Source organism: Budorcas taxicolor, chromosome 14 (genome assembly GCF_023091745.1).
Source record: "Budorcas taxicolor isolate Tak-1 chromosome 14, Takin1.1, whole genome shotgun sequence".
Classification (NCBI taxonomy): domain Eukaryota; kingdom Metazoa; phylum Chordata; class Mammalia; order Artiodactyla; family Bovidae; genus Budorcas; species Budorcas taxicolor.
Genome location: NC_068923.1, coordinates 45,457,513 through 45,474,654, shown reverse-complemented (window position 1 = coordinate 45,474,654; position 17,142 = coordinate 45,457,513). Strand labels below are relative to the sequence as shown.

Genomic DNA, 17,142 nt, shown 5'->3' with positions numbered 1-17,142 from the left:
ATCACAGAGCACTGAGCTGACTCCCTATGCTATACAGCAGCTTCCTACTACGTACCTATGCACACAGTGTATATGTCAATGCTAATCTCCCAATATGTCCTACCCTCCACTTCCCACCCACCCCGTGTCCACAAGTCCATCTCAGTTTCCAAATATAATAAAGATCTAGCTAGTATGTTCATGGGCTTCCTTGGTGGCTCAGATGGTAAAGAATCTGCCTGCAATGTGGGAGGGCTGGGTGCAATCCCTGGGTTGGGAAGATTCCCTGGAGAAGGGAACAGCTGCCCACTCCAGTATTCTTGCCTGGAGAATTCCATGGACAGAAGAGTTCTTGATGAATTTGGCTCTGATGGCAATGCCTTTTCAAACATTCTCTATTTATTTGGCCATTCAAACTGTGTTGAAGAGAATATCTTCCCACCCCACCTAAGAATTCGTTTGAAGGGATATTATAAAGAGATGTTTATCATGCTAATCAGTTACTTCCCCTTTTAAATGTCTCAGTCAGTCAGTCAGTCCAGTCACTAAGTCACGTCCGACTCTTTGCCACCCCATGAATCACAGCACGCCAGGCCTCCCATCCATCACCAACACTCCGAGTTCACTCAAACTCATATCCATCGAGTTGGTGATGCCATCCAGCCATCTCATCCTCGGTCGTCCCCTTCTCCTCCTGCTCCCAATCCTTCCCAGCATCAGAGTGTTTTCCAATGAGTCAACTCTTCTCATGAGGTGGCCAAAGTATTGGAGTTTCAGCTTCAACATCAGTCCTTTCAATGAACACCCAGGACTGATCTCCTTTAGGATGGACTGCGTGGATCTCCTTGCAGTCCTAGGGACTCTCAAGAGTCTTCTCCAACAACACAGTTCAAAAGCATCAATTCTTCTACACTTAGCTTTCTTCACAGTCCAACTCTCACATCCATATAAGACTACTGGAAAAACCATAGCCATGACTAGACGGACCTTTGCTGGGAAAGTAATATCTCTGCTTTTCAACATGCTATCTAGGTTGGTCATAACTTTTCTTCCAAGGAGTAAGCATCTTTTAATTTCATGGATGCAATCACCATCTGCAGTGATTTTGGAGCCTAAAAAAATAACATCGGACACTATTTCCACTGTGTCCCCATCTATTTGCCATGAAGTGATGGGACCAGATGCCATGATCTTCGTTTTCTGAATGTTGAGCTTTAAGACAACTTTTTCACTCTCCTCTTTCACTTACATCAAAAGGCTTTTCAGTTCCTCTTCACTTTCTGCCATAAAGGTGGTGTCATCTGCATATCATATCATTGAGATTTCTCCCAGCAATCTTGATTGCAGTTTGTGCTTCTTCCAGCCCAGCGTTTCTCATGATGTACTGTGCATAGAAGTTAAATAAGCAGGGTGACAATATACAGCCTTGACGTACTCTTTTTCCTATTTGGAACCAGTCTGTTGTTCCATGTCCAGTTCTAACTGTTGCTTTCTGACCTGCATACAGGTTTCTCAAGAGGCAGGTCAGGTGGTCTGGTGTTCCGATCTCTTTCAGAATTTTCCACAGTTTATTGTGATCCACACAGTCAAAGGCTTTGGCATAGTCAATAAAACAGAAATAGATGTTTTTCTGGAACTCTCTTGCTTTTTTGATGATCCAGCAGATGTTGGCATTTTGATCTCTGGTTCTTCTGCTTTTTCTAAAACCAGCTTGAACATCTGGAATTTCACGGTTCATGTATTGCTGAAGCCTATCTTAGAGAATTTTGAGCATTACTTTACTACCATGTGAGATGAGTGCCATTGTGTGGTAGTTTGAGCATTCTTTGGCATTGCGTTTTTTGGGGATTGGAATGAAAACTGACCTTTTCCAGTCCTGTGGCCACTGCTGGGTTTTCCAAATTTGCTGGCATATTGAGTGCAGCACATTCACAGCATCATCTTTTAGAATTTAAAACAGCTCAACTGGAATTCCATCACCTCCACTAGCTTTGTTCGTAGTGATGCTTTCTAAGGCCCACTTGACTTCACAGTCCAGGATGTCTGGCTCTAGGTGAGTGATCACACCATCATGATTATCTGGGTCATGAAGCTCTTTTTTGTACAGTTCTTCTGTGTATTCTTGCCACCTTTTCTTAATATCTCCTGCTTCTGTTTGGTCCATACCATTTCTGTCCTTTATGGAGCCCATCTTTTCATGAAATGCAAAGATGTCAAATGTCTAATCAATCTAATGTTCGGTACATGCAAATATAATGGCAAAATGAGAAAACCAGAAGCACAGGCCTTTTATCTTCATTTAATCTACAAAATCTCTGCATATTAAAATAGTCTTCACTTTCATTTTTTTAAATGACAATTAAAAGAAATTCTTTAAAAAAAATCAAATCAATAGCAACTAGGAGTAAACTGGATTTGCTAAGAAAATGAGTTTAGGATATGTACAAAGAGTCAGGAACCAGAGAATTTGTGGAGAATAAAGTTAATCAGAAAACATCAACTGTCCACCATTTATTTGCATAGATACAGTGGCATATTCTAACCAGTGAGTTAAGATTTTCAGGACCTGCCAATCAATACTATTTGATATTCCAAACAAATCAACATTTACAAAGCATCACTGCTAAATACAATATATGTAATTAATATCAATGATTATAAAATTATCATAAGCATGTTAGAAGAAGCTTCCTTTGCAAGCAAATAATGAAGGAATTATTAAGCATGTTATAAAACATGTTAAAGAACATAATTGATATTCAAAAAGACAGTATATATTTTCTTCTCACTAAAATTCACTTCCAGAAATATTAAGTGGTTTTTTTGGATTAAGCTGAGCATTGAGGCGGGGGGGGGTGGGGGGGGGGGAAGGGAGGGACACTATCAGCAGAAAGAACAGCCTGGAATCTTTGAAAAAAGAAAGAAGGAGGTGTTGTACAAATGAAGTTATCTACAAAACAGAAATGGAGCAACAGACGTAGAAAACAAGCTTATGGTTACCAGGAGATAAGAAAAGGGGAGGGATAAATTGGGAGAATGGGACTGACATATACTCATTATTACATATAGAACAGATAACTAAAAGGACCTACTAATGCACAGCACAGGGAACTCTACTCAATACTCTGTAATGGATTATATGGGAAAAGAATTTAAAAAAGAGTAAATATATGTATATTCATGGTCTGACTCACTTTGCTATACACCTGAAGCTAACACAACATTTTAAATAAACTATACTCCAATATTTAAAAAAAGCAACAACAACAAGAAGAAAAGAAAGAACAGCCCAAAAAAGAGGTACTGAATCAAGAAATAAACTGGACATTTGGGACCATAGGAGCAATTGGTGTCCATCTTGAATGAAAGTGAGTGAAAAATATAGGTGAACAAAGCAGAGGCAGGTTTTGAAACTTATGAAGTGAACATTATTATATACACAAGAGGAAAAACATTTAAGAATTTTAAGCAGAGAGGTGACATGATCCCTCCCCACCCATTGAAACAGGATGGATCACTGGAGTTCAAGTCAAAAATCAAAATCACAGTAAGCATCTACTGCAAACTCCCAGGCTGGAATTAAGGTAGCATTAGTTATGAAGAGGAGAACGAGATCAAGTATTTGACATTTGATGATGGAGTTGTTGGAGAGGTGAGAGTACCCAGGATCATGCCTGTGCCTCTAGACTCAGTGGCTGAGTAGATGGAGTCACTTAAATGAAGAGAGACCGCCCCGGAGGTAAAGCAACTTCAGAAAAGAGATGAAAAGTTCAACTGGGGAAAACACTGGATTTTAAGGTGCCAAAGGGGCATTGATGTATAATGAACAATTAGATCTTGGCTATAGAATTCAAGGAATCTGAGTAAAGAGATTCAGAAATCCCCAGCAAAGAGGATCAATACAATTGTTTATGTAGAAAGCACAGAAGGCAGAGAAGAGAAGAGAGTGCCAGCAGTTACGGGGTCAACAGTTGAAGAGTTGGCAGAGAAGGGATAGGAGGAAAATCCAGAAAGCACCATCTCAGAAGTGAAAATATGACTAAACATATTTTGTTTCACCCCAACAAGACTAGTCAGTTTAAACAAATGGGACAGAAAATTCAATTAAGACAGGAACTTTCAATATCCATTGCACTTCTCAGTTTAGTCCATGATTACTCTTATAAGACATGGGCTACTCTTGAAGACATGGGTTGGAGGTGGGAGGAGCTATAGCACTGGGCTGAAATTCAAGTAGGAAGTGACAAAGATCCAGCCAAAATACAGACCAGCATTTCAGGAAGTTTGGTCATGACAAAAATTAAAGCCCTGAGAGCAATATTCTGGAGCTGAGGGTCTCAATCTTTGACATGCATACCAACCACCTGGCGGCAGGGGGGTGGGCGGTGGCGGGGGGTGGGTCTTGTTGAAATGCAGATTCTGATTCAGTAAGTATTGGATGGGGCCTGAGATTCTGCATTTCTAGCCATCTCCCAAGCGATGCCAATGCTGTCGGTTTGGGGACCAAATTTTGAACGTCAAGGATCTAGAGGGGAAAATAAGGAAGAAGGAAAGTTTTGAGTTTGCTGTTAAATTCAAGATAGCTTTGTTTCTTTGTCTATTTCAATGAGGAAAAAGCTGACCACTTTTATGTGTGCTGTATATGCTAAGTTGCTTCAGTTGTGTCTGACTCTTTGCGATCCCATGGACTATAGCTCTCCAGGCTCCTCTGTCCATGGGATTCTCCAGGTAAGAATACTAGAGTGGGGTGCCATTTTCTTCTCCAGAGGATCTTCCCCACCTACGGATCAAACTGGCATCTCTTAAGTCTCCTGCATTGGCAGGTGGGTTTTTTTTACCAAGCACGCCACCTGGGAAACCCAAGTCTATTTTTATAGCCTCTGCTATAGTAATTCAGTGAAAAGAAAGGCTGAAAATTCTGTAAGGGGACTATCTGACAATGTAATACCACAGAGGCAGTATCTGAAGGGATAGGCTCCAGAATCTTTATAGAGATTTTAACGTTGAACTCTAGAGAAGAAAATGGAAAATCTGTTCCTCTAGAGTAGGAGAAAAACAGATGATGGTCAAATAGCCAACAAGATATAGGACTTGGAAGGCTTCATACCTGGGAGACAGGAGGCAATGATGAGGAGAAAACTGATCAGACACGTAAACAGACAGCTGAGTAGTAACAGGGGCTCAGTAAAAGACTAGACAGTGACTTGGGATGACACTAATTTCGTATCCATGACAATTCTTTCTCAGCTGCTCAAAAGAAAGAGCAAAGGCTGTAATCACGTTTATCTGAGGCCAAAACGAGGTGCTCTGGATGCACCTGAGGAATAAGACCAAGAGGACCCTAGATGCAGCTGAGCTACAGGGATGAGAGGACCCTAATGATGCAGACAAGTGGCGGTAGTGACCCACCATGGGGATAAAGCTGGCTCAGGGAGGAAGTGGTACTCTGCAGGATGTAATTCACCAGCAGAAAAGGAGAAGTATCCAAAGCTTGGACAACCCTATCGAATTTTGCTTACCTTTTTTTTTTTAATTGAACTACATTTAACTTACAAACCAACTGAATTTTAAAACAACCTGAGAATATCAAAGTGATGAGAGATCAAAAAAAAAAAAAAAAGACTTTAGCACCAGAAACTGGCATACTGGAATTGTAGACTCCACAGGCAGAAGTTCAGTCATTGATATGCTCTGGTGTGCGACCATGGGAAAGGGCTGAAGAAGGAAAAATGGGAAAGAAGTTTATGTTTTCATGGCAAGATTACAGAGCAAAAGGAAACCACAGGCTATTATCTTATTTCATATTCACTCAAAAGGAAAAGCACATGAGCATTTCTTTGTTTTCTTCTTCAGAAGCAAAAGGCATAGTAACCAGAATTGGACTTAACCCTATGACTAAGTTTCCAAAATACAACCTTGCTCCTTAAAAGACAAGGAAAGAAAAAACTTGATTCACTCCAGTTTTCAGTTCTTTCATAGTACTAATAAGGTGACTGGCTCCTTTTTGGTCTAGTGAAAATGAAGGAAATACTTGTCACAACAGACATCCCTTTCGCTATGCAATGACTCCCATTTCTGTTTTATAATTTTAATGAGTAAATGGAAATATTTGAAATATCTATTAATCTAGGTGTTTTAAAAGTCTGAGTGAAAAGAAGTTTTTGAAGTAAGGTTAATTTTTATCACACATACACTAATGAAAGCGATTTTATAGACTCTAATAGAGGTCTAGCTAGTATGTTCTTGATAAATATGACTCTGATAGCAATGTGATCTCAAAATTTCCCAGTGTAATGTTGGAATGATCATATTGAGATGCTTTACAATTCACATATCTTAGTAATGAAAAGCATGTATTTCTCTTGTTAAGATAAACACATCGCTTACTGCTATCCTTCTTGCTACAGCAGCAATTTACTTACTGTGGTTAGTAATGTGGAATCTAACAGTTATTTCTTTAAATTACATTAATGTTAGCATAAAATTTAAAAGTGTGTATGTTAACAAGAGATATCAAAGGCTGATTTGCCTGTCAAACAGAAAGAGAATAAAATATAAACATTAAGTTTTAGGTCCCCTAAATTATTTAATTTAAAATGCATTTGATGGTTTATAAAACACATGGTTTATGAGAACACTTGAAGTAATCATATAGTAGCAGACAATATATAAACCACACAGATAATTCTTAAACCCAAACTTACATCTTAGAATTGTTGACAGAAATACAGTAATATGCTGTCAGGGAAAAACAGACCACCTTAAAATCATTACATCCTTTGATTACACTGAAACATGCAGAAAAGTGAGATTGAGAGGAATCATTCTCTTATGAATTGTTAACAATGACAAATTTGTCTTACAATTTGGAGAAGTTTTTTTTTTTTTTAAATAAGAGTATACTGGTGGAGGTGGTTTAGTCACTAAATTGTGCCTGACTCCTGAGACTCCATCTAATGTAGCCTGCCAGGCTTCTCTGTCCATGGGATTTCTCAGGCAAGAATACTGGAGTGGGTTGCCATTTCCTTCTCCAGGGGATCTTCCTGACCCAGAGATTGAACCAGAGTCTCCTGCACTGCAGGCAGATTCTTGACCAACTGAGTCACTACCATTGAGCTAATACAGCAAACACTGAGAATATCCATAGCAACATGATTACACACATTTTTGTTCAGTAAGGACATTCAAACTTGCTGGTCAGTTGGATACCACACAGGACGGCTTTCTCACCTCTTCCTACCGCGTGCACCACCGACGGGCCATATCCTCGGATCTGGAAGCCAAGTCCTTCCGCTGAATCTGGGATTTTCACTGTCCTAAAGTCAATCGAAAATAAGGTAAGATGACTTTAAAATGCCACAACTGGTTAAAACAATAGCTGTCCACACAGCTATTGTGGACTGAATAAAATTCAATCCTTCAATAAATACACATCTGGGGTCTAATGTGTGAAAGAGACTGGGCTGGACAAGCATGGGGGGTGCACCTCCAAGGGACCCAGAGCAGGCACCCAAGATCTCCCACTGAACACAGTCATTGCGCAGAATATCCTGAGCAAGGAACAGGCTCTGGTCACACCAACCTCCCTTTGAATCTTGATTTAGTCCCTTAATACTTGGCTAACTTGGATGAACTGTTTAACTGAGCCAGTTTCCGCAAAAAGATGATGATGTTAAAACTACTTTGCAGGGTGTCAGTGAAGGTGAAAAGAGAAACCTTTCGTAAATTGCCCTGTCTCATGCTATGAACTGCGCAAGTACTTAGTACAATGGAAGCATCTCTCCCTAGTTTACTCTGACAAAGCCTTTGGTGCACTTTGCGAAATCTCACTTTTAAAATTAACATAAAAGAAACACAGGGTTCATCCATTTCTACCTGTTGGGAACTTCAGCAAAGAGCAACAACAAAGAGCTGGTTTTAAATAACAGACCTGTCAAACACAGTATCAAAATCATGTATTTAAGAATATGATTAGCTTTAGTGTTCATTCAGTGGAATTTTAAAAGGATAACACATCAAAAAGTAAATCTGAATACGAAAAACTGTATTTTTTAATGAATCCACATGGTAATGAAGAGGAAGGGATGGAGATCTTGAGTCAGCCATCATGGCAAACCAGGGAGGGAGTAATAAACTGGCAATAATAAACAAGCTACTCCAAGGAAGGAAGGCAGAAATCAGAGAGCAACAATGAAAAGCAGCGAACTCGAGATAAGACACAACATCATAACAGCAAAAATGAGTCTAAATAAATTTCCAGAGAGAGCAAAGACAAATGAATACCATGTAATAAATGTTGATGGATGGCACTTGATGCCGAAGAAACAAAAGTGTTTTCCAAAAGATGATGAATGAATCATGAAATAAAGGCTGGCAGCATTTCAAGGGAACCTGAGAAACAGTCTGAAGTTAGGTAGAGCAGCACGCACTTGCTGTTTATGAAAGAGCTGGGGGAGCTGTTTGAGCAATGCTGCGTCTAGAAAAGTTCAGAGAGCTACACACGGCACTTAGACTTGAAGGCAGAGGCTGGCCCTGTAATTTCAAATATAATCCTGGCAGGCTTTCTGGCAATCCGTGATAGAAATCCAAACTATCTGTTTTAGGGAAGCCTGAAAGTGTTATTATAGAATTTAAAGAATCCTTTGTCCATCGAGCAACCTTTGACCAATTGAGCCTGAACTCTCCAGGCAAGAATATTGGAGTGGGTCACCATTTCCTTCCCCAGGGGATTTCCTAACTCAGGAATCAAATCCAGGTCTCCTGAGTTGTAGGCAGATTCTTTATCATCTGAGCCACCAGGGAAGCCCTAGGTTACACACTATGAAGTGATCTGTATATTGGTGGCACTGACTTATGGAATGAATTTATCCTTTATCCTTAATTAAACACTTTGCTATATAAGGCTATATCTGCTTCCTTTACAACACCTTGCTATTAGGGTCTGTCAAAGGTACACTGGAAGATGGAAGATTGACTAAGGAAAAGAAAAGGGAATAAACACATCTTCTGAGCATGAAATAAAAAATAGAGCTCATGCCTCTCTGTGAATGAGAGAATGAGAGTTCTTGAATGAGGGTTCACTTTTGCTGAAATGGGCTTCCTGGGTGGCACTAGCAGTAAAGAACCCACCTGCCACTGCAGCAGACATAAGCAATGCAGGTTTGATCCCTGGGTCAGGAAGATCCTCTGGAGAAGGAAATGGCAACCTACTCCAGTATTCTTGCCTGGAGAATTTCATGGACAGAGGAGGCTGTCGGGCTACAGTTCATAGGGTCACAAAGAGTTAGACATGACTGAAGTGACTTAGGACTCACACTAAAATAACTTGGAGCTTTCTGGCCATGGTGAATTATTGGTGCTTTTGAACTGTAAAAAATTCATAATGGACTCTCAAAACTCTTTCTGAGTAACCTCTATCCTTATATTGCTATTCGAGGTTGACTTTGCTCTAATCTTCAAGGTTATTACATTTTTAACAAAATTTGTACAGAACGCTGTGAGATGCATTTTGTTCATAACACTGTAACTCTCTTCATAAAATGACCTTTGGAAAATATGTTTCCCTGCTGGGACCACTATGAAGAATTAAATTTATACAAGAGAAATGCTCATTTTCGTAGAAAATGAGTGCACTAAATTATCTGCTACAAAGCCTTTTGAAAAATTCCTTGATAGAATCAATGTGTAAAATACAGATGGGTTCAAAAGAAAAATTCTGTTGTATTCGCCTCTCATTTTTTGCCTTTCTACTACATAAATTATAAGTGGCCATTGTAAGAAAATATGAGAATGATTGACAGGAATCATATGTTAGAATAAGGGCATAAAGGAAAGGTTACAATATTTCAGACAAATTAAAAATAAAAAGGAAAAACTTGAGTATTCCATATAGTATCACTGACTCAATGGACATGAGTTTGAGCAAAGTTCAGGATATAGTAAAGGACAGGGAAGCCTGGTGTGCTGAAGTCCATGAGGTCACAAAGAGCTGGACATGACTTAGCAACTGAACAACAACAATTCTCAAAACGGTCTTGAAATATAATGTGAAACTTACTTTTCACGTAATAAAGAAGAAATGGGGAAAAAAATGAAATAAAAGAACAGATAAGCATCACAGATAACATCACTGGAGGACATACTATGTGCTGAACACACAACTAGGTTCTTTACACACCTAGATTTATTTAAGTTCTTAGCACCTCTGTAACCTCTTACCATAGCCCCATTTTTTTATGGATAAGGATACTGAAACAACACAATTAACAAGCAAGTGGTGAAAGAGAGCCTTGAATCTGGACCAGAAATACGGGGTTTCAGATACAGTGCAGCAAACATGGAAGGAAGAGTCAGTAGACCCGGGATCAACCCTGCTCATCTAGCAACTAATTCTAAGACTAAGGATTTGCCTCTTTCTATTCAGTATTGAAGCAGATGACTTCCCAGTCCTCTGAATTGAAATGTCTATGATCAGTGAAAAGTATTTACATGGTTAAATCAGAGGGCAAGGAACCACGGTGAGGGTCTTTAGTTTACTAATAATTACACTGGAATCCTACTCCCTCATCCTTTTCCAGCCTGTCCTTTTCCTTTTAAATGCCCATGCAGAGTATATCACATGAAATGCTGGACTGGATGAAGCACAAGCTGGAATCAAGATTGCCGGGAGAAATATCAACAACCTTAGATATACAGATGACACCACCGTTACAGCAGAAAGTGAAGAACTAAAGAGCCTCTTGATGAAAGTGAAAGAGGAGAGTGAAAAAGTTGGCTTAAAATTCAACATTCAGAAAACTAAGGTCATGGCATCCAGTCCCATCACTTCATGGCAATTAGATGGGGAAACAATGCAAACAGTGACAGACTTTATTTTTTTGAGCTCCAAAATCATTGCAGATGATGACTGCAGCCATGAAATTAAAAGGTGCTTGCTCTTTGGAAGAAAAGCTATGACCAACCTAGACAGCATATTAAAAAGCAGAGACATTACTTGGCCAACAAAGGTCCATCTAATCAAAGCTATGGTTTTTCCAGTAGTAAGTACAGATGTGAGAGTTGGACCTTTAAGCTGAGCACCAAAGAACTGAAGCTTTTGAACTGTGGTGTTGGAAAAGACTCTTGAGACTGCAAGGAAATTTCCTTGGACTGCAAGGAAATCAATCCAGTCCACCCTAAAGGAAATCAGTCCTGAATACTCATTGGAAGGACTGCTGCTGAAGCTGAAGCTCCAATACTTTGGCCACCTGATGTGAAGAAATGACTCTTTGGAAAAGACCCTAATGCTGGGAAAGACTGAAGGCAGGAGAAGGGAATGACAGAAGATGAGATGGTTGGATGGTATCAAGGACTACTTAAGTTTAAGTAAGTTCTGGGGATGGTGATGGACAGGGGAGCCCGGCGTGCTACAGTCCAAGGGATTGCAAAGAGTCAGACACAACTGAGGGACTGAACTGAAATTCAGAGGTAGGCAACTAGATAAGCTTCATCTTAGAATAAAAGGGAAGTAATAGATCATAATTGGGCTTCCCTGGTGGCTCAGTGGTAAAAAATCTGCATGCCAAGGGAGGAGACTTGAGTTTGACCCCGGGGTCAGGGAGACCCCTGAAGAAGGAAATGGCAACCTACTCCAATATTCTTTTCTGGGAAATCCCATGGACAGAGGAGCTAGGTGGGCTAAAAGAGCCAGTCATGGTCACAAAGACAACAAGAGATCCTAATTAGGCTTAGAGTAAAGACATTATTATGTTTATCTGCTCAAAGTCTTCCTAAATTACTAACTTTGATGAGTTGTGCTCATTCCTTCAGACCCCCTGGTAAGCCACGGGTAGAAGCTAGAGCCTCTACCTGGATGACACTGAAGAATCTAGCCCATTACACTGCACTTCAGCTCCTAAGATAAATGATGGATTCAGCTATTGCTGAAAATACATATCAAGGTAGGGAAGACACTATACCATATATACTTAGAATATTTTCCTAAGTAGTTAAAATAAACCATTTTGCTTCTGAAGTGGTAAACGTCATTTATCTTAAAATTAATGAAGTTGCTTATTACTATAGAAAAATAATATAATTCATTTTTAAAGAGTAATATGGATATAATCATAGTATGTTAAGACACTATGCTAAGTACTTAATTCTCTTGATTAATTAATTGGTTCAGCAAGTCATGGAAATCTGATTCAGGGACACTAGATCATAGATGATTTGCAGACCAAAAGCCAATTTTTCCCAAGTATACCCATAATATCATATTAATTTTTCTTCAAAAAGCCCCCAAATCATTAATCATGCTCCCATTTTATAAAGATGTAATTATGTATATCCCCTTGTAAACCTGACACAAAGATTGGAAAAGACCCGGCACCAGGAGTTTGTGAAGGACAGGGGAGCCTGGTGGGCTACAGTCCATAGGGTAGCCAAGAATGGGACATGAACAACTGACTACATAAGCAACTGAACAACAAACAATTGTGTGTATCAACACAGGGTGTCTCATCAGTTTGTAGTCCCTGAAATCCTTGGATTTAGGGAGCATGAGGGAATAAAGTTTCCATTACCAAGTGTCCTACTAGTTTTCCTTACTCATAATCAAGCTCAACCCAACCCAAACAAGAAAAATGGGGGTAAGAAAAGGAAAATATTATTTCTGCTGAAAATAACGTGCTTTAAGTAGCAACATAAAGTAGCTTAACCATCATAAGCAACATAACTTTTCCATCATATAAAGACCAGTATCAGTGATGTTGGTGAAGTTCAAATGTGCAAGCAATGAGATGCTTAATCTCAGACACCGATTTTGCTAACTTTCCTATTTTACTCACTAAGGTCTAATATTTTTAAACACTGTATAAACTATACAACTTACTCCCTTGGCTTTGTGCTCACGAGAACTCTTAGAGGTTTTCTGCTATTTAAGCATGATTTCAGGAAGCAATCCACTTCATTGAAAGGTCTCATAAAAACTAGGTCACCATTAATCGCAAAAATCTTTTTCCCAACTTCCATGCCAGCCATCTAGGAGAGAAATAGCAAAATAATAATAATAATATTTTAATAAGAAACCTACTTTTTCACAGAATTAGAATCTGAGAAGGTCTAGAACTTAGTGACTTCTGACATTTTAACACATCCGCAATGTTTTTATACAACGTCACAATACAGAACTGTGGAAGAGATAACACAGTTACTCTCTTTGATTTAGTTTTTCATTGGATCACCCGTCTCTACTGCAATTTTCTCCCTCCTTCCAGGACTTAACACTGTACTTCACTTGTAACCCTTTTTTTCTGTTATCTTTGATAGTTCTTCTTACTTCATCCTTTTAACTACAGTCAAACCTCAGGTTAATTGTTTTTCCTGTGTTTTCCATCTATATCCAAATAACTCAGAGAGTTACAACCTCTATACAGACATGGATGACAACCAAATATGCATCTCTAGCCTGACACAGCATAGGTGTCTGCAGGGATGAGAGAGAAATGCCTGGAATCCAAGGAAGAACTCCAACAGGCATGGATCACAAGATGCTGGAAGGATAACGAGGAAGACATTATCTCTGCATGCCAACCAGGTCAATCTTCTTAACTAACCTACTGCCTAAAAGGGGAAAAATGGGGTGGCTCAGGGGTAAAGAATCCACCTGCCAATGCAAGGGACTCAGGAGACTCGGGTTGCATACCTGGGTCAGGAAGATACTCTGGAGGAAGAAATGGCAATCCACTCCAGTATTCCTGCCTGGGAAATCCCATGGACAGAGGAGCCTGGCAGGCTACAGTCCATGGGGTCACAAATAGTCAGAAATGACTAAGCACACGCACACACATGCACACTGCCTGTAAACTATAGCATATGCTGGTTACTAGCTGAAGGATGAAAACCTGGCAGAGGGCATTTTATTGGTGGCAGAGTCAGGTGAACCTGGGCTCCAAGAACATCATCTGAAAATGGGGAAAACATTTCTTCATCATAGAAAATTAACAAAAATAGTTAGTTGTTGGCCAGGCCCACTAACAGGGTATGACCTGAGCAGATTTATTTTCTCCAACATTAATACGCTATACATAAAGCTTTCAGTGGGCTTTCCTGGTGGCTCAGCAGAAAGAACTCATCTACCAATGCAGGAGACCCAAAAGACCCAAGTTTGATCCCTGGGTCAGGACGATCCCCTGGAGAAGGAAATGGCACCCTGCTTCAATATTCTTACCTGGAAAATCCCATGAATGGAGGAGCCAGGTGTGCTACAGTCCATGGGGTCTGTAGCAAAGAGTTGGGCAAGACTGAGTGACTAACACACACACACACACACACATACACACACACAAGAGCTGGATACCATGATCTTAGAGGATACACACACTACCTAATGTATAAAATAGATACCTAATAAGAACCTACTGTATAGCATAGGGGGGAAAAAAGGAAGTGCCATCTGTTTGTAGGACATATATTAAGCTAAGCTTAAAAATGCATTCCAATATACACTGGGTGCAGACAAATACTGTTTGATTCCACTTACACGAGGTACCTAGAATAGTCAAATTCATAGAGTCAGAAAGTCCACTGGCAGATTCCAGGCACCAGGGGCTGGGACGGGGGAGGAGGAAAAATGGGGAGTTACGATTTAATGGGGACAGAGTTTCAGTTTATGAAGGTAAAAAATTTTGAGAGATGGATGATGGTGAGAGTTGCACAGCAATGTGAATGTGCTTAGTGCCAATGAACTGTACAGTTAAGTATGTTTAAAATAGTATGTTTTATAATATGTGCCTTTTACCACAATAAAAAAAAATTCAAGTGATAGGAAAATAGAAGACACAGCTCTTGATTCAGTGGAAGAATCACGTAGCGTGCATAATACAGTCCCACCCTATACAGTCTTCACCAGGTCGCAAACTAGAATCAGACATGGACTAAGCCACATGGACTCCTACAAGGTCAAGTTGAAGCTGTACATCTTTACAATACCTCCCCCACTATCCTTAGCTACTCAGATACCCTCTTTCACAAACTCCAACAGTATTACAAAGAACCTCAGAATAAGATTATTCAGAATCATTATTTTCAATAGAGATACTTGAAGGCTGATTTCAGTTTGTTTAAAACTTTTAAATGTGTATGTCACAGACAAAAATTTTAAATAAAAACACTAATTTACATTACCTCAGCATTAGACCCCTTCTCCACCAACTTTATTATTGGAACTTTATTTTTGTCTTCTAATCCAAAACCATAGCTGCCTTCATTGGATTTAATCTGAAATGTAAAGTATTAACATGACTAACAAAATAACTATGAAAAAAGTTACAAATCAAACAGACTGAAATGATACATTGTATCACCAAACATGTTTATGAAATCTATCAATGTCTAATGAAGAAGAAAATTTGCACAGCATAGTAATAAACTTACCAATAAGGATTTAGCTATAACATTTTCCACAACTTTCAAATCATGCTTCATCAGTCGGTGCTTCATATTTGACCCTTCCATCTCCTCATCCGCAAAAAAACGGAAAAGTAGAGGTTCGTCTTTGAATTCGCTTTTCTCAAGCACTATGGAAATAGAGGTCGAGTAGCCAAATCAATCATTTTCCATATACTGACAGACCTTCAGCCTGGAACAAGCCACATCCACAGATATCCCAGTGATACTTTTTAATTTCCATAATTTCAAGCTGATGTTTCCTTCAATTACTGTTACCTAAAAGACTGATTTTTTAAAGATAAGGAATATTTTTTTCATGATAAAGTTTTTTGACTTCACCAAATCTGCTGCCTTCCAGATTAAAATCCAACTTTTACTTTCAAAAGATTATATTGAATTTTGAAAATGCATGCAATTCAAAGCATAGAATCCTACAGGGTTTTGAATTTGTAGTAAACATTTTAAGTAAAAGACAAAAACATTTCTGTTTTTAATATCCCACACAATTATGGGAAAATTCAAATGGGTTAAATGTAGTCTTTATGTGTGTGAGCAATTCTCACTGTAGTTACTTTTGTTCCAATACTTTAAACCAGAAATCTGCCTTCTGGGTGAAATGTGATTTTAGTTTCCACCAATTCCTAGTCATCTGCATAAAAACACTGTTCTCAAATAACCTTATTTCTGCAAAGGTCAGTTTTTACCTTTTATCTGAACACTAACATTTTCCCCCAAAGTCCCAAAGCTGCCTGACAATGCTCTAATGATATAAGGTATATGTTTTGTTAGCCTTTTTAAAAAATAAGGCTACATACTGATAGAAAGAATTTGTACTCAGTGAGATCCTGACAGCTGTCAAAGTGTCTTAAAAGAGAAATCTTCTTTCTACTTATCTATCCTTATATTCTTATTCTGGAAGCAACACTGGGGAAGTTACTTAAATTCCTTGAACTTCAGTTTCCTCACCGATAATATGTGGACAATAAAATCTTCTTCATAATGCTGGACAAACGAAAATGTAACTAATATAAATAATTTGGCATACAGTAGGCAAAAAAAAAAAAAGATACCTCCTTTGTTTCATTATTCTAATGGAGTTCCAAATCATAACTGTTGATCAGTTATATGTATGGATTGACCTTTAAATGGAAAACTGCTGGCAACATAAATTTAACGAATGAAACTACCAACCACAAATTAAAAGGCAACACAAATTGTAGCTGACAATAGGAAGGAGAATATAATTGAGATCGAGGTAAGCCTTGCCTAGGGCTTCCCAAGTGGCGCTAGTGGTAAAGAACCCGCCTGCTGATGTGGGAGACATAAGGCGTGCAGGTCTGATCCCTGGGTCGGGAAGATCACATAGAGGAGGGCACGGCAACCCACTCCAGTATTCTTGCCTGGACAGAGGAGCCTGGCGGGCTACAGCCCATAGGGCTGCAAGAGTCGGACAGGACTGAAGCAACTTAGCCCTCATGCAGGTAGGCCTTGCCGACATGACCTACATTATTCCCCAAACTCACATGGTGTTTCTGCTACTGCTGTTTTCCTCCACCAGTCAGTCTAAAGGCAGGGAGAGAAAACGTCCATAAGGCCAGGCATGAGCCCAGTTGGCTGCGCCTTTACTGACAGAGACTCCCATAGGGAAAAACTTTACTGCAACCCAATATTTTAAAATAAACATTTAGATAAAATTGCTGCTTGCTGATGCTTTAAAGAGAAAAATCATCAAAC

At 39.3% G+C, this 17,142-nt stretch overlaps 1 protein-coding gene across 1 annotated transcript in view; it reads right to left on the bottom strand.

Annotated features, from left to right (window-relative positions):
- Positions 1-17,142, bottom strand: part of PREX2 (phosphatidylinositol-3,4,5-trisphosphate dependent Rac exchange factor 2) — a 296,906-nt gene that overhangs the window by 145,251 nt on the left and 134,513 nt on the right. Inside the window, exons 16-19 of the mRNA XM_052651670.1 lie at positions 15,394-15,536; positions 15,145-15,237; positions 12,851-12,999; positions 7,210-7,295 (exon numbers count right to left, since the gene is read on the bottom strand). Of these exons, the coding sequence (XP_052507630.1) occupies positions 7,210-7,295; positions 12,851-12,999; positions 15,145-15,237; positions 15,394-15,536 (471 nt within the window). The remainder of the gene's footprint in view (positions 1-7,209; positions 7,296-12,850; positions 13,000-15,144; positions 15,238-15,393; positions 15,537-17,142) is intronic.